This window comes from Panthera tigris, chromosome B2, assembly GCF_018350195.1.
Source record: "Panthera tigris isolate Pti1 chromosome B2, P.tigris_Pti1_mat1.1, whole genome shotgun sequence".
Taxonomy (NCBI): Eukaryota; Metazoa; Chordata; class Mammalia; order Carnivora; family Felidae; genus Panthera; species Panthera tigris.
In genome coordinates this window covers 34,123,393-34,142,087 of record NC_056664.1, presented here as the reverse complement: position 1 = coordinate 34,142,087, position 18,695 = coordinate 34,123,393, and the positions used below count along the sequence as shown (strand labels likewise).

General features: G+C 39.4%; 1 protein-coding gene across 5 annotated transcripts in view; it reads left to right on the top strand.

Moving 5' to 3' along the window:
• FKBP5 (FKBP prolyl isomerase 5) overlaps nucleotides 1-18,695 on the top strand; it is a 118,791-nt gene that overhangs the window by 58,218 nt on the left and 41,878 nt on the right. For 3 of the 5 annotated variants that reach the window (XM_042986197.1, XM_042986195.1, XM_007085274.3), the window contains 2 exons: nucleotides 920-1,045; nucleotides 5,273-5,417. In XM_042986197.1, the coding sequence (XP_042842131.1) occupies nucleotides 941-1,045; nucleotides 5,273-5,417 (250 nt within the window). In that variant the 5' untranslated portion in view covers nucleotides 920-940. Of the gene's footprint in view, nucleotides 1-916; nucleotides 1,046-5,272; nucleotides 5,418-18,695 lie in introns of all 5 variants that reach the window. The other 2 variants (XM_042986198.1, XM_042986196.1) reach the window with 1 other exon arrangement.

Sequence of the window (18,695 nt, the reverse complement as noted above, 5' to 3'; positions counted from 1 at the left end):
ATAGAGTCAAGGTTGGTATGCCAGGGGAAGCATTTGAGAGGGAACATGTCTGGGAGGAAGAAAAAGTGAGCAAAAGGACCAAGGTGGGAAAGCACAGGGCTTATTACGGCTGAGGGGCTGCTCTGGTTTGGCATGAGCTGCGTGGGATACAGTAAAAGAAAGTGGTGGAAGCTGGGCCTGTGACAGGTTAGGTCAGACTGTGAAGGGCCTCAGAATGCCATGCTAGGGAAGAGAGAGCCTCCTTCCGTAGGTATTTTGAGCAGGAAATGAAAAGTGTAGGGTAGCCCTGTAGAGAACCCAGTAATAAGCATGATAAATGCTTACATTTTTAAGTTAAGATCCTGTGCTAATCTCTTCACATGATACACACAGAATCTCACTAACGCCTGCAGTAACTGAACAAAGTACTCTGTCCCTTTTACAGATGTGAAATCGAGGCTCCACGAGATTAGGTTTGCAGGTGTCAAACATATCACTGGAGCTAAGACTTGGACTGGGGTCTGTGAGCTTCTAAAACCTGTTCTGTTTGCCACTGTGATATATTGTTTTTAAAAACAGGTCACCTGATACGTTCTTGATCCTCTGTTAAGAATATGGCTGTGGGAAATAGACATTTTCAAAGTTCCGGAAGTACTGCTTTTCAGTGCTAAGGAATGTAATCACCACCAAACCCGACTTGTACTGCTCTCTAATTGGGGCCAGCGCTGCATAGGAAGCTGAAGAACTGGATGATGTTTTATTTACATGCCTCATGACATGAATACATGCCTGTGGCAAATGTTTTTGTGTTCATTTTCACCGTTTAACCTTATTGGTCCCACATAATTCTTACATCAGGGAGAGCCCAGTTCGTAGGGGCATTTTCAGGTGCTTAAAGCAGTGATATTTTTCCTAGCTAAAATACATTTCTTCTCAGCAGGTTTTCTACTAACAAAAGACCATGACTACTGATGAAGGTGCCAAGAACAATGGAGAAAACCCAGCGGCAGCTGTGGCTGAACGCGGAGAGGATATTACCTCTAAAAAAGATAGAGGCGTATTAAAGGTGAGGTTACAAGGTTGAATGACATGTAGGGAAATTTCCTACCTGGAAGGATTATTTATAAAGATGTTTGTGTTTTTAGTCGGAGGTGGAGGTGGATGTTGTTCACTGAGGCTTATTAAGTGCTCATTACTAAGTGCTCATTACTCTCATTTCATCTTCACAACTTGAGGTTTATTTTTTTAATTAAAAAATGTTTAAAGTTTATTTTTGAGAGAGAGAGAGAGAGCACAAGCTGTGGAGAGGCAGAGAGAGAAAGAGACAGAAGATCTGAAGCAGGATCCACCCTGTCAGCGCAGAGCCTGATGCAGGGGTTGGAACCCACAAACGGCGAAATCATGACCGGAGCCGAGTGAGCCACCCAGGCACCCCGAGGTTTATTTTTATTCCCAGAGAGATGGTGAAATTGAGGCCCTGGTGGGTGAATTAACCTGCCCAGTATCCTAGATCGTAGGAAATACAGATCTGGGGGCCAGATCCAAAAGACGTAGGACTTAGAGTCCCCCAGTTCTCAGCGTGTACGCATGCGTGGTTATTTTAACGTAATATTTAAGGACGTGAAAGCTAGCTAATGACAATTCAGAAGACTTACTAAAGGAAAAGCCAACTTGCAGGGTTCAAAAGGATTGTTTTTACATACAGATTCTTGTTTGTGCAGTGAAGAGATTTTGTGAGGTTTCATCCAAGAATATATCTTACTTCGGAATTAGCTTTCCTCATTAAAACACTACAGGGGACCTGGGTGGCTCAGTCGGTTGAGTGTCCAACTCTTGATTTCAGTTCAGGTCGTGATCCCAGGGTCATGGGATTGAGGCCTGTTTTGGGCTCATGCTAAGTGTGGAGCCTGCTTCGTCCTCTTTCTCTCCCTCTGCCCCTCTGCCCTGCTTGCACTCTCTCCCTCTCTGAAATTAAAAATTAAAAGTAAAAACTGTGTATGGTTTTCACTGTGTAATTAGTCATTTCTATGTATAGTGTTTTTTTTTTTTTTAATGTTTGTTTATTTTTGAGAGAGAGAGACAGAGCACAAGCAGGGGGGAGGGGCAGAGAGCAAGGGAGACACAGAATCCGAAGCAGGCTCCAGGCTCTGAGCTGTCAGCACAGAGCCCGACGCGGGGCTCGAACCCACAAACCGTGAGATCGTGGCCTGAGCTGAAGTCGGACACTCAACTGACTGAGCCACCCAGGTGCCCCTGTGTCTTTTTTTTATTTGTATCTCACAGGGGTCTTGTGAGACGACCAGAGCAACTGTTAATCCTTCCATTTTATTGATGGAAAATGTATATTTGAATTCCATATAAATTAATAAACTGCAGCTGAGAGAGGGTTAAATGCTTTAGTTGTATTAAGTCATGCCTTCTCCTACATTGTTGTTACATGGACAAGTTTTGTATAGTTAATTATTTTTCCCTGAAAATATGATCTCCCACATTCTAAGTATTATCACTAAGTGAGTTTTAGTATCTCCATGTGTCAGCAGTAGTAAATGAGAATTTTTTAGTTTGTTTTGTCTGATCTTGCTTGTGTGAAAGCTTTTTTTTCTGTGCCTGAATCTTCTGAGTGTAGTTGTTTTACCGTTAGCTTGCTACATGCTAAGCCAAATTTTGGAAGACTTTCAACTACAGAAATAAGGGCTTTATGCCATAGATTTGTATCATGCTCTCATTTTTCAGAGGGCTTCTCAGTCTATAACTATATGAATTCCTTATCCCAAACTCCAGGATACTTCTGGAGACAGTAGAAATTGTGCAGGCAGTCTGCAGCATCTCCTCGCTCTATTTAAGTCTTTCTCTTTCATGTTTTCAGCGTACCCACCCATGTAGAGAACATGTTCCTCAACCCGCCTCCAGCCCTGTTTTGTTCCAGGGAGTAAATCTGATAAGATTTTTAGGCTTGTAAGACGCACTTTGAGATTGTAAGCCCTTTAAATCGTATCACTTATCACTGTCTAGAGCCTTAGGTTTCACCATGGGGCTTTTGGTTAAGATTAAATAGTCTACTAACTGTGCGACATGGGGCGATGTAGTTAACCTCTCTTTGATGAAATTTCCTCATTGTAAAATTGGAACAATACTACTACCTACCTCATAGAGTGACTGGGATTATATAAAGCATTTAGCACAGTGCCTCATCTGTAGTAACCTCGTTTATTCCCTATTACATACATAACTTTTTAAAAGACCAAGGCACGTCCGGGAAGTCAGTGACTAGCTCAGGAAAATAAAATTACACTGTGGAGCTTACATTTTTAAAATGAATCGAGACTAAAATTCATTCCTTAATGCAACTGCTTAAGGCACCTCCTCACATCTTCCCATTTCCTCCTACCCAGAGCCCCTAGCAACTAACATTCTATTCTCTGTTATGAGTTCAGCTTTTTTAGATGTCACGTATAAGTGAGATCACACAGTGTCTGTCTTTCTCTGTCACTTAGCATAATGCTCCTAAGATCCATCCGTGTTGTCACAAATGGCAAGATTGTGTTCTTTATTGTGGCTGAATTAACATTCCACTGTGTGTATATGTGCCACATTTCTCTTGATCCATTCATTTGCATATGGATCCTTAGATTGTTTCCAGGGTTTAGCTGTTGTAAATATTGCTGCCCTGAACATGGGGTGCATAGATCTTTTTGAGCTAGTGTTCTCGTTTTCTTCAGATAAATACCCAGAAGTAGAATTGCTGGATCATATCGTAATTCTATTTTTAATTTATTGAGGAAACTTCATACTATTTTCTACAGTGGCAGCACCCATTTACATTCCTGCCAACAGTGCGCGAAGGTTCCCTTTTCTCCATATCCTCACCAGCACTTGTTTTTTCTTGTCTTTCTCATCATAGCCATTCTAAAAGGTGAGGTAAAGTCTCGTGGGTTTGATTTGCATTTTGGGGTTTGTTTTGTTTTTCCATTACTCCCTTCTTAACAAGTGTATAGAAACACAACTGATTTCTGTGTGTTGATTTTGAATCCTCCCGCTTCACTGAATTCATTGATTAGTTCTAACAGGTTTTTAGTGGAGTTGCAGTAATGATTCTCATCTTTATTTTTTTATTTTTTTTATTTTTTGAGAGAGAGAGTGGATGAGGGAGGGCTGAGGGAGGAGAGGGAGAGAGAGAATCTCAAGCAGGTTCCATGTTTAGTGCGGAACCCAACACCGGGCTCAATCTCATGACCCTGAGATCATGGCCTGAGCCAAACAAAGTCAAGAGTCCTACGCTTAGCCGACTGAGCCACCCAGGCTCCTCCGATTCTTTTCCTTTAAACAATGTCTGGACTTTTGAACTAAGAAAGTTGTAGAATAGAAGTTTAGCGTGTTTACATGGTGATAAGAGGGCGGGGCTGGTAGGACACAACTTAAAGAACTTAGGAGCAAATGATTGAATTCTTTATAGAAAGTTTCAGACTCTTCCCCTAATACGATGTTTCTTGGGCATGAGCTACCATTCTCTGTTATCTAATAAAGATGATTAATTTGGCATAGGTGATTGACAGAATAAATTATACCACCACATGCCTGGATTTGATTTTCTTTTCCCAGAACTGACCAACTGCATTAGTGGCCTACTCTGCCAAGAACAAAATAAGTATACTGGATTTTATGACAGCTAAATATTTTTCAGCCTGGAGCTTTTTTTTTGGCATTTGCTTTACTAGAAAACAAGTTTTTCAGTATCATATCAAACTACGAAGTGATGCTGGGTTTTTTGCACATTGAATATTCTTCATATAAAAGGAAGTGGAACCTGTTATACTAGGAAGTTGAGCTTTTTGAAAGTAAACCAAACTAGTGGAATTTAGTCAAAAGGTAATGTTTTTAGCAAAAGAGGGAAGTAAATAAAATCTCACCTTTTGAAACTTGCTTTAGACTTCTTTTTGAAGATTTTTGAAAGTCCACTCATCTTTTTGTTCTGATTCAGTTTATATATGAACTGGTTCTATGTTTTGAGAGATTTTAGTGTCAAAGCATGAAGCAGGATCTATTGGTTATATTATTACCTTATTTTGAGGGGATAGTGTGCTTGACAGTGAAATTAAATATAGCATTAAAGATTTAGAGTAGTATAGGAAGGTTTTCTAACAGTTAGGATTATTGAGAGAACTGGGAGGGAAGCCTTGAGAAAGGACAGGTAATTATTTGCAAATCTGCCTGGGTAATGTAGAATGGATTCTGTGATCTTTTTTATTTGATTAGAATAAAATCAGCTCCCTTTTTTGATGTTTGTCTTTTCCAGATTGTCAAAAGAGCGGGAAATAGTGAGGAAATGCCAATGATTGGAGACAAAGTTTATGTCCATTACAAAGGAAAATTGTCAAATGGAAAGAAATTTGATTCCAGTCATGATAGAAATGAACCGTTTGTCTTTAGTCTTGGCAAAGGTAAGAGGGTGTTTTTTGAGTTGTGTTTTGCTTAGACTTATTGCTATTTATATTATATAGAAGTTGGTCGATCCTGTATAGGAGCTAGCAGATTTTTAGGGGGTCCATAATGTCAAAGTTATTTTCATAATGTTATGAAGATGTTGTCCAGCTTTTTACCGTGTTGACATTCGCGCTGATGGTACAAAAGCTACAGTGGTAAAAACTGCTGCTGCCGTTAGCACAGATCTGGGCTACGGCACCAGACTATACGAGTAATCCTTCCGATATTCTTCGATGCCCTCATTCGCTGTTTAAATAAGAAAAAGAAGGGAAGCCCGTGTCACTTAATGTCCTTGATAACAGTGTAAAAAATACCAGTCGTATTAAATCCTAATCCTCGGCTTTGGCATTGTTCTGCTGTTTTGTGACAGACAGGGAGGCGCACAGGGCACACTTCTGTACCCGAGGACAGTGGTTGTCTCCTGGGAAAGCACTTGTGCACTTAACCTGAGTGAAGAACTGAATGAGGTGCATTTTTCCAGAAAACACCATTTTTATTAGAAAGGGCAAACTGGGGGCGCCTGGGTGGCTCGGTCGGTTACGCGTCTGACTTTGGCTCAGGTCATGATCTCGCGGTCCGTGAGTTCAAGCCCCGCGTTGGGCTCTGTGCTGACCGCTCAGAGCCTGGAGCCTGCTTCAGATTCTGTGTCTCCCTCTCTCTGTGACCCTCCCTGTTCATGCTCTGTCTCTCTCTGTCTCAAAAATAAATAAACGTTAAAAAGAAAAAAAAGGGCAAACCGTTATTGTTCGGATTTGATTATTCAGTATTTGGCAGATAACTTTCTTAAAAATGAATGAAGCGAGGGGCGCCTGGGTGGCTTGGTCGGTTAAGCATCCGACTTCGGCTCAGGTCATGATCTCACGGTCCGTGGGTTCGAGCCCCGCGTCGGGCTCTGTGCTGACAGCTCGGAGCCTGGAGCCTGTTTCAGATTCTGTGTCTCCCTCTCTCTCTGCTCCTCCCCTGTTCATGCTCTGTCTCTCTCTGTCTCAAAAATAAATAAACGTTAAAAAAAAAAAAATGAATGAAGCGAGCCTGTCACTTCAAGGAAAACAGCTGACAGTATTTGTAACCATTGAGTTTTCAAATGAAAATTCTAGTTCTGGGAAATTTGTATCTGCCACGGTGAGCTTGACAGCTTCCCAGAACTTAAAAGACTTCTGATGAGATCGATGGATGTTCAGGAATGTGGTTTTTAAAATATCATCCAGTGAAATGTGTTAACGTGTGGAAGATCTGGGCAACTCAGTGATCCAATATTTTCCCAATACAAGATGTTACAAAATCATGTGTGACTAAAAAGATCCATTCGTTTTGCAGGCCAGATCAATGGATTTTAATGTAACATAATATTAACGAAAAGTTCCTTGATCTGCTTTCAGATTCTACATTGCAACTAACTTTTATGAAACTGCCACTTGTCCAGCTTGCATGTCCTCTCAGATGATTATATTCATAATTATCTGAAAAGGCTGTTAAAGTACTCCTACCTTTTCCACCTATCTATCTTTTGGGTTTGGGTTTTTTCTGTAGATTTAAACTCAGATTGCAACAGATGAATGCAGAAGTAGGTATGAGAATTTGGTTGTCTTCTGTCAAGTCAGACACGTTTTACACTTGTTAAACTGCAAAACAATGCTGTTCTCAGTAATTTTTTACAAATATAGTTGCTTTTCATAAAAATAAATTTTTTGTGTTAACATATATGAGGCTGTTACTATTTTTCAGTAGTAAATGTACTATGTTTGAAGGTAAGTAACTTTAATTTTTAATGTGGTAAATATCAGTAGATAGATAAACAAGTTCTTTGGGGTCTTCAATTTTTAAGATTAAAGGGGTCCTGAGGAAAAAGGTTGAGAAGCACTATTTTCAGGTCTTAAGTGTTATTTTTACTAATTCATTTTCAAATGCTTTTGCGTGTCTTTAGTTAATTTAGTACTTTCTTTAATCTTGTGAGAATAATAGCCCATACATCAAACTAGACTTTGTGGACCATGTGGCTTGTTGAAAGTTAGTGGCTGAGTTACCAATGTTTTTAATTCTTACCTGCTACAGATAGAACAGATCTCCAGTTCATTCCCAGATTAAGTGTGGGAGAAAAGGATTGGACCCCCCCCCCCCCCCCCCCCCCCCCCCCCCCCCCGCGCACTGGTCTACCACCATGTCTCAGTGTTGACTATAACCCCTTTCATTTTTTACTGTACCACCTGAAATGAATTGTTAACCAGGCATGATCTGGGAAAGAGAAGAGTCAGTGAGGAACTGCAGACTTAAACTCTTTCTGCCTCTCTTGTACCCTGCCTTTCCTGGTACTCACAGGCCTGTGTCCTGGTGACTCCTGCTTCTTGTCCGGCTGTACCCTTCCCGGGCTCTGGTGCAGCCTGTGCCACTGCTCCCTTCTCCTTTGGGTCTTCAGTGAGTTGGTGGCTTGTGTGAGATTAATCTTGTGTTTCAGTACGATGGCAATCAAATACAGATTCTTTTTGTTGAGAAAGCGGATAATGATTGACAGTTAAATTAGAGTCTTTTTCTTTTTTGTTGATTCAGAGATGTGAACCTCCAGGGCCACCAGCATGGCTGTAGCATCAGCATTTAATTTAGATGACCTCAGAGTAAATGGCCTCATCAGACATCTGTGTTTCCACTGCTCCCCCTGCCCCCTTCAAACTCTTACTCTACCCTTTGAATTTCTGTCCTAAAGAAGTTGATGGATTTAAGCCAACAAGTCTCTCAGCAGCTATCTTTGCAAGTAGACTTGCTAAGAATTGCTAAGAACTTACGCTGCTGTCTTTTCTACCTGCATTTTCTTAATAAACTACCCTATGCTGAATGAGTCTTTTATGTTTCCTAGAATTTTGAGCAGAGATAAAAGAGGCAGCTTTTAGTTGACTTGGTACCTATGACACACCTGTCTAGAGACAGTGTGGTCTCTTGGGGAGAGCATCCACCTGGGTGTTAGGAAGCCAGAGTTCCTATCTTCACTCTTCCCTGTGTTATGTTAACATGAGTAAGCCACCTAACCTTCCCTGCTCCTCTAAAAAGGAGGCATCTGTAGAAAAGCATTAAGATTAATTCTGGCTATGATTTCATTCTTGTACCTTCTGTAAAGAGTACAGGAATGAAAACCATAAAAGACTAAGATAAAGCAAGAAACATTGGTAGGCAGTTTATAATTTTTTGTGGGTTTTTTTTTTAAATGTTTATTTTTAAAAGAGAGAGCGCACAGGGGAGGGGCAGAGAGAGAGGGAGACACAGAATCTGAAGCAGGCTCCAGGCTCTGAGCTGTCAGCACAGAGCCTGATGCAGGGCTTGAACCCACAAACCGTGAGATCATGACCTGAGCCAAAATCGGATGCTTAACCAACTGAGCCACCAAGATGCCCTTGCCTTGCCTTTTCATTTTAATTGGCCTTTAAAGGAACAATTTTAATTTTGATGAAGTCTACTTTGCTAATTTTTTTTATGGCTTACCTATTATGATGGACCATTTTTGTTTTCATTTGGTTTGGGTTTTTGGTTTACATATGAGGATACTACAGAGAGAAGTAAGCCATTAGCCCATGGTTATACAATAAAGTGGTAGGGCCAGGATTCAAACACAAGCAATTTCTTTCAAGGTGTATGTATCTTAAGGTTTAAAACTAGCTTAAACTAGGTACAAAAACGAAATAGGTCCTCATCCAGCAGAATTTGCTGAGTGCCTGCTGTACATCAGACAGACACTTTTCTTACAGGAATGCTGTAGTTACAGAGGTTTATCAAAAGCAAAGTTTTTGCGGGCACCTGGGTGGCTTAATCAGTTAAGTGTCTGACTCTTAGTTTCTGCTCAGGTCATGATGTCGTGGTTCATGGGTTTGAGCTCCGTGTCGGGCTCTGCGCTCACAGCGTGGAGACTATTTGGGATCCTGTGTGTCCCTCTCCCTTTGCCCCTCCCAGCTCGTGCTCTTTCTCTCCCTCCCTCCCTTCCTTTCTCTCTCTCTGTCTCTCTGTCTCTCTCTCTCTCTCAAAATAAATAAATAAAATTTTTTACAAAGCAGAATTTTTGCTATTACCTGCTTGATGTTATGGGTTGAATTCCTATTTTGAAAGTTTGTTGTTTTTTTTTTAAATTGAAGTATGTTTTTTTCATGCACTTTAAGTCTTGACAACATCTTACAACTGGTAAAGCACTACTAGTAATGGGTAACCGTGTAGCCAACTTCCTGTGGGTTGTTTGTGGTTTAACCATGTGCTCCCTTTAAATTTCTGTTGATGCTTTTGCTCCCACTTAAATATATCCTTAACATCTGGGTTTTTGTTTGTTTTGCATGCAGTTTAGGAGTATTCAGGATTGCTTTTAGGCCAAAATATTTAATTTTTCTAACCTTCTCCAAAAGTGTGAGCCAGAAAGACAGCAAACTTTGAGAAAGTACGTTCTTTGGCTTTACCTGGTGCTTTGCAGTAGAGGAAGAATGCTTTTGATTTCCATTGCTCTGTTAATGGGTACTGGGGAGAAGCCTGTTGGGGCAGGGTGAGACTAAACCGTGGGAAGCCAGCAAATTTCTAACTCCATTTATATAAAATTATAGCATGGACCCTGTTGTTTAATTGAGTATAATTTTATGGTATTATAGTTTATAATTCTTTAGGAAATAGAAAATAATCAAGACCTGACTCCTGCCTTCAAGTATCTAACAGTTTAGCCTGGCAGAGTTGATGTTAATCCTTAATGAGGCTGTCCCAGGACAGATTATGCTACCATTCCTATTTTCCCTCTCTTTTTAAAAAAATTATAAAGCCATGAGAATGGAAAGATATTCTCCTGTGATCAGTTTTCTTAGTAATCAGAGAACTGCCAAAAATGAATGTAACAGAAGGCATGATCACCTTAGAAGAATCTTAAAATGTAAATTTATTTGTTCAATTCATAATCAAGATACTTTTGGTAGAGAGTAGAGAGGATTATCAGAGCCCTTTTGTAAGACATTCTGAAATAGAACCAAAACAATTCATAAGAGGAAAAAGTAAACAGGAAAAGCTAATTTGCTTTATCTAGTATAAAAAGAAGAAAAACATTGTCCATATATTTTTTTTAATGTTTATTTTTGAGAGACAGAAAAGTGTGAGTGGGGGAGGGATGAGAGGGGGGAGGCACAGAATCCAAAGCAGGATCCAGACTCTGAGCTGTCAGCACAGAGCCTGATGTGGGGCTTGAACTCAAGAACCACGAGATCATGACCTGAGCCAAAGTCGGACACTTAACTGACTGAGCCACTCAGGTGCCCCGACGTTGTCCATTTTATAATGATATGCAATTTTCTTTTTTTTTAATAGAAAATATTAGCAAAATACTCATAGAATTAAAATAGCAGAAATTTGTACTCAGTCCTGGAAATCCTTCAATGAAGGTAAAGCAGGAATAAATCAGATGTGTGTTTTTAATTATCTGAAACTTATTAGTGATTATGCTTATATTTAAGAGAGTATCAACTCTTCTGTTTTGAATGGAAACCCTTCTACAGCAAAATTATTTTATCTTTTTTGTCCTCTATTCCCACATTAAAAAGTATTTTTCTATATAATACATCTTTCATCCTGTAGAATTTTAAATATGCTCATATTTCAAATGCATACCTACATTTAAAAGTTATATAGTCAATAATTTTCATCTAGGGTGCCAAGACTAGTTAATAGAGAAAGAACAGTATTTTCAGTGGGGTGCCTGGGTGGGGTGGTTCAGTCAGTTAAGCGTCTGATTCTGGGTCTTGGCTTAGGTCATGATCTCACAGTTCAGGCTCTGTGCTGACGGTGTAGAGCCTGCTTGGGATTCTCTGTCTCCCTCTCTCTGCCCCTCTCCCCCTCTCACTCTCTCAAAATGAATAAACATTAAAACAATTATAAAAAACAAAACAGTCTTTTTGACAAATGATGGTGGGAAAGCTGGATATTCACATGCAAGATAGTGAAGGTTGTAGCCTTTACACCATATACACAGATTAACTAAAAAATGCATCAAAGGTCTAAACATGAGACCTAAAACTATATTTTCTTAGAAGAAAACATAGAGGAAAAGCTTTGACATTGTATTTGACAATGATTTTTTAGATAGGGCACCAAAAGCAACAGGCAACAAGAGTAAAAAATACATAACTTGGACTACATCAAAATTAAAAGCTGTGCATCAAAGGATACAATGACAGAGTGAAAAGGCAGCCTATGGAATGGGAGACTGTTTGCAAATATCTGATCCCTTGTCATTATAATGAACTCCTATAATTCATCAACAATGAAAAACCACAAATAAACTGATTATAAAATAGGCAATGAAAGACATTTCTCCGTGTGTGTGTGTGTGTGTGTGTGTGTGTGTGTGTGTGTGTGTATAAATGACCTGACTAGCATATGAGAAGATACTCAACATCACTAATAATTAGGGAAATACAGATCAAAACTGCACTGAGATACCACCTCATACCCATCAGGGTGGCTACTATAAAAAAAAGGTGGGAGAGAAAATAGCATGTGGCAAGGCTGTGGAGAAACTGAAAACCTTTGTATGCTGTTAGTAGGAATGTAGAATGGTGCAGCCACAATGGAAAACAGTATGGCATTTCCTCAAAAAATTAAGAATAGAACTACCCCACGACCCAGCAATTTTACTTCTGAGTATGTTCGCAGAAGAACTGAGAGCAGTGTCTCAAAGAGATATATTTGTACACTCCTGTTTGTTAACAGCATTATTCATTATAGCCAAAAGATGGAAGCAGCCCAAGTGTTTATCTCTAGATGAATGGATAAATAAATTTGTGTATACATACAGTGGAATATTATTCAGCCTTAAAAAAGAGGGAAATCTGACACATGTGACAACACTGATGGAACTTGAGGATACACTAAGTGAAGTGAACTAGTCATGAAAAGACAAATACTATATGGGGCACCTGGCCGGCTCTTTTGGTAGAGCATGTGACTCTTGATCTTATGGGTTGTAAGTTCGAGCACCACGTTGAGTGTAGAGATAACTTAAAAATAATAGCTTTTGAAAAACAAGACAAATACATAATTCCCCTGACATCTAGGTGAATCTAGAATAATCAAATTCACAGAAACGGAGTCAAATGAAATTCTTGCCACAGGCTTGGGGTAGAAAGAAATGGGAAGTTGTTTAATGGGTAGAGTTTTAGCATTGCAAGATGAAAAAGTTTTAGTCTGGTTGCACAACAGTGTGAATATATGTAACAGTATTGATCTGTACACTTAAAAATGGTTGTGATGGCATATTTTATGTTACGTGTATTTTGCCACAATTTTTTTTTTAAGTTTATTTTGTGGGAGGGAGAGAGGAAGAGAAAGCGAAAGCAAGGGATGGGCAGAGAGAGAGAGAGAGGGAGAGAGAGAATTCCTAGGCTCTGCACTGTCAGCTTTGAGCCTGGTGCTGTGCTCAGACCCATGAACCGTGAGATCATGACGTGACCCAAACTCGGATGCTTAACTGACTGAGTCACCCAGGCACCCCTGTATTTTACGACAATGTTTTAAAATGTTTTAAATCAATAAAGAGAAAAATTAGAATATTTAAAGTGGTCACTATAGTCATTATTGTAAATGAAAGTATTCATGATTAAATCAAAATGTATTTTGAAATGTGTTATCTGATTTTTTATTTTATAAATTTATTTATTTTCCAGTATAATTAACATACAGTGTTGTGGTGCCTGGGTGGCTCAGTCGGTTAAGGCTCCAACTTCGGCTCAGGTCATGATCTCATGGTTCATGGGTTTGAGCCCCGAGTTGGGTTCTGTGCTGACAGCTCAGAGCCTGGAGCCTGCTTTGGATTTTGTGTCTCCCTCTCTCTCTGCCCTCCCCTGCTCGTGCTTTGTCTCTCTCTGTCTCTCAAAAAAAAAAAAAAAAAACAACCATTAAAAAATTTTGTAATTAACATACAGTGTTACATTAGTTTCAGGTGTACAATAAACAGTTCTGTACATTACTCAGTGCTCATCACGATAAGTGTACTCTTTGATCCCCTTCACCTGTTTGCCCATAGCCTGCCCACCTCCCCTCTGGTAACTATTTGTTCTCTGTATTCAAGAGTCTGGGTTTATTTGATTGTCTTTTATTTCTTTGTTCATTTGTTTCCACATACGAGTGAAATCATACGGTATTTGTCTTTCTCTGACTTATTTCACTTAGCATTATACCCTCTAAATCCACCCATATTGTTACAAATGGCAAGATTTCATTCTTTTTTATAGCTAAGTAATATTCCATTGTGTATATAAACTACATCTTTATCCATTCATCTATCTACGGACACTTGGGTTACTTTGTTAAATTTTGTTAATATGATTTTTAAAATTTTTTTAAAGTTTATTTATTTTTGAGACAGAGCGAGACAGAGCATGAACGGGGGAGGGTCAGAGAGAGGGGGAGACACAGAATCTGAAGCAGGCTCCAGGCTCTGAGCTGTCAGCACAGAGCCTGACGTGGGGCTCGAACTCACGGACCATGAGATCATGACCTGAGCCGAAGTCAGATGCTTAACTGACTGAGCCACCCAGGCGCCCCTATGATTTTTTTAATAGACTTTTTAAACTTTTTTTTTTTTTTTTGAGAGAGAGACAGAGCATGAATGGGGGAGGGAGAGGGGGAGACTAACAGATTCCAAAGCAGGGTCCATGCTCTGAGCTGTCAGCATAGAGCCCTACATGGGTCTCGAACTTACAAACCACGCAATCATAACCTGAGTTGAAGTTGGACGTTTAATTGACTGAGCCACCCAGGCGCCCCAGTAGAATTGACTTTTAAAGCACTTTTAGGTTCACAGTAAAACTGAGCAGAAGGTACAGAGTTCTCATGTATCTCCCATCCCTACACAGGCATAGCTTCCCCCTTAACAACACCCTCCACCAGAGTGATCCACTTGTTAGGATTGATGAACCTACATTGAACCTATAAAATTTTATGTCTTAAAATGTATTCTTCGATTACACTTTGCAGAAGCAAGAAAAAAGTACAGTTCATTGCTTTGATACTAGTCTTCTTGTATACTTTTAGGTTTTTCAGTTGCCTGTGGTTACATATGTAGAGAGAGCCTTTAAACTTAGGGGTAGCTATGCTATAGATTTGTTTAAATATATGTTTTTATTTCAGTTATTGTTACAAATGAAATAGGACTCCTGAAATTGATAAATTATATTTGAGCTAGTAAAATTGGAAGTCCAGATCAAGTGTGAGAACAAATTATATATTGTTGGTACATGATACCTATAATTATGATCCTAAAGATCAAGAAAAATCTGTAGAATGTTTACGCTTTGACCCCGTAATTCTGCTTCTACAAATTGAACCTAAGAAAGCATGGTAGAAGCTTGCTTAACCAACCCCGGATTGATGATGCCCCGCGTTCTGTTTGTAAAGATGTTGAGCAATACTGCTGGTTTCCTGGTCTGTGGTGTGGTCCTACACTGTGCTTCAGCCAATTGAGTGTGCCTTGTCAATGCCCTCCAGCCATAGACCACTAGGAACATAGCTGTCATTGAACAACCCGGGTTTATTACTCATTGTAGAGGTAAAATGCACGTAAGAGACTGTGTGGTATTTCAGGAAGAGTATTCAAAGGGATTTATTTTAGGATTTAGGCTTTTGTATTGGGTGATTTGGGGAAGGGATTAAGGAAGAGCTCCTTTGCTCTGGATTGGATATTGCTAGGATGTGGGGTGATTCTTTGGGGATCTTAACAAATCTTATCTAGGAGGAAGGCCAAATAGACAAGAGACTAAAGCCCTACCTGCTGGAGAAGCAGCAGTCACTCCTGGCTGCCAGGAGAGGGGGATATTTGGTATTTTGTAGGTTGCACAATGACCTTATTTTTTGTCCAAAATTTTGAAGTGTTTTTGTTTTGTCTCACTTTTTCATGGTCTCAGAGTGACCTTGTCTGATGTTGGTATTTAGTGAGATTGTTTGTGTGCACCGGGAGAATAGCATGGCCTAGGTTCCCCCAGGCCAGCTTCAGACATCAGTAAGGCCTACCTGTCAGTGTCCAGCAGTTTCTGGATGTTAGGGCCTGCATTTTTCTTCCTCAGACTGTTACTAAGAATCACTTGAAACCTGTTTATAGCCATTGTACTTTTTGTAATTATATAATTTAATTAATATATAAAACACTTAAATTAGTGTAGAAAGAAAGAGGAATTATTTCTGTGAAAACTTGGTCATTTTTGGAAAGCCTTACTAAGGTAAATTGCTAAAAGCATTTTGTAAATTGTTGTTGAATTAGGGATGGGTAAAAGGCAAAAACAAGCCCTTCAGAACACATTTTACCAGAAGAATTCTATGTACTGATTGCTTTACAAGTATCTTCTGGTTCTCAGTCCACTTTAAAGAAACCCACATTGTAAATTGCAAATGATTTACTCATTCATTGAGGGAGCAGGGGAGGGGCAGAGAGCGAGAATCCCAAGCAACATTTTAAATTAACCTCCCAACTATAGCTCTGATTATCAGGTAAGAGGCTTTTATTATACAGAAAAAGTTACGTAAAGATGTAGGTGCAAAATTGTGCATCAGAACTTTTTTTTTAATTTATGTCTAAGTTAGTTAGCATATAGTGCAACAATGATTTCAGGAGTAGATTCCTTAATGCCCCTTACCCATTTAGCCCATCCCCCCTCCCACAACCCCTCTAGTAACCCTCTGTTTGTTCTCCATATTTAAGAGTCTCTTATGTTTTTGTCCCCCTCTCTGTTTTTATATTATTTTTGCTTCCCTTCCCTTATGTTCATCTGTTTTGTATCTTAAAGTCCTCACATGAGTGAAGTCATAGGATATTTGTCTTTCTCCAACTGACTAATTTTGCTTAGAATAATACCCTCTAGTTCCATCCACGTAGTTGCAAATAGCAAGATTTCATTCTTTCTGATTGCCAAGTGTGTGTGTGTGTGTGTGTGTGTGTATACACACACACACACACACACACATATACACACACCACATCTTCTTTATCCATTCATCCATCAGTTCATCAGAACTTTATAAAAGTCAGAAGAATAAAGGAAGAACCTAAATGTTTATTAATGTAATTGAAATTATAATCAGAAGATGAGATAGTTATTAGGTCATTTTTCAATTTTTTTTTTTTTTAACGTTTATTTATTTTTGAGACAGAGCGAGACAGAGCATGAATGGGGGAGGGTCAGAGAGAGAGGGAGACACAGAATCTGAAACAGGCTCCAGGCTCTGAGCTGTCAGCCCAGAGCCCGATGCGGGGCTCGAACTCACGGACCGCGAGATCATGACCTGAGCCGAAGTCAGACGCCCAACCGACTGAGCCACCCAGGCGCCCCATTAGGTCATTTTTCAAATACTGTCTTTTAACAAGAAAATGCTCATTTAGTGTGAAATATAGAGTAGATCACAAAACCAAATAAACTATGACCAGAATTTTAAGAATGTATATGTAAAAATTTTAAATGCAAACCAAGTGAACATATAATTGGAAAGAAATGAACCAGGAAATTGACAGTTTACCCCAGATGCTGGAATTTCAGAGGTTTTTTATTTTACTCTTTATGCTTTTCTATAATTTCTAGGTGTTCTATAATAAGTATGTATTGTTACTTTTTGTTTTTTTAATCGGGGGAAGATACTTTTTTTTTTTAAAGTTTGTATTTAAATCCCAGTTAGTTAACATGCAGTTGTAATATTAGTTTCAAGTGTACAATTTAGTGAGTCAACACTTCATACATCACCCGGTAGTCATCACAACAGGGGGAAGTACTTTTTAAGAAGAGTCCCTGGGGGCACCTGGGTTGTTCAGTGGGTTGAGCATCCGATTTGTGACTGGCTCAGGTCACGGTCTCACAGTTCGTGAGTTCTAGCCCCGTGTCGGGCTCGCACTGACAGTGTGAAACCTGCTTAAGACTCTTTTCTCTCTCCCTCTCTCTCTGCCCCTTTCCTGTTCACACCTACATTCGTGCTCTCTTTCTCTCTCAAAATAAACAAATAAATTTAAAAAAAAAAAGCCCCTGGATTGACTATTTTAGAAACATATACCTGTGGTCATACCAGTCTGGCTCTTTGCTAATGTGTTTTCATTCAGTATTAAGAATTCAATGTAAGAGAAGCTTTATGTTCTAAATGAGAAGAAAAGCAAAGGCACAGGCATGGATTTTTTAGGTCAAGGCTCCTATAGATTTAATCCACAGGCTAATGTTTCCAACTTCTAGGCATAGAGTAGATCTTATCAATGAATTGGGCTTTTGTTGATTGCTCTAACCCCCATCCAAAAGCAAAAAGCCCCTTGTTTATACTTTGTTGGTGTTTACCATTGCTTCGTTTAAAGCAAAAACAAAAACAGTGCACTTACCATTTTCTTCCACTAGCCATACTACATTGCACCTTCCTTGGAAGGAAGAAGGGAATGGCCATCTTTGTATTCTTAATAGCTGGACCTTTGTTCCTCAGTAGTTGGCTAAATAACTTGAAAAAATGTACATAGTCCCCCCTCATCCCTCCCCCCCACACACAATATAAAGATTTCCTGGACAAGTATGTCTTAAAATACCAGAGTTGATAGTAAAGAAAAAAAATGTTCCTCAAGGGCCCACTCCAAGCATCAGTGACAGGAAAGCAACCTATCAACAGCAGACTTTACATTTCACCTGATGATTCTGGACTGTTTTCACAATAGAACCATGTGTGAGCATATAAATTGACATAGCTGGGGCACTTGGGTGGCTCAGTTGGTTAAGCATCTGACTTTGGCTCAGGTCATGATCTCACAGTTTGTGAGTTGGAGCCCTGCATCGGGCTCTCTGCTGTCAGCACAGAGCCTGGAGCCTGCTTCAGATCCTCAGTCTCCTTCTTTCTGCCCCACTTGCAAGTGCTCTTTCTCAAAAATAAACATTTTTTAAAAATAAAAATAAATCGATGTAGCCATTTTAGAAGGGCAGTTGGGCAACGTCCGTCAAATTGAAAGTGCACATCACCATTGCATTTCTAGAATATTCTCCAAATATTCTCACACAAAGTAGACAATCCTGTATGGACACATATCCTTATTTAGACTGCTGTTAATATGTTTCTCAGTAGAGTGACTGGAATATCATGCTGTCATTTAGAATGAACTAGATCTCATTTAATAATTGTATTAAAGTTGTACAAATATTTGTATATTTGTATTTATGATGATGATGATGATAATGATGGCTGTTCTTTCATTATGTGTTTATTTTTATTTCTAGAAGTAGGCTGTACAC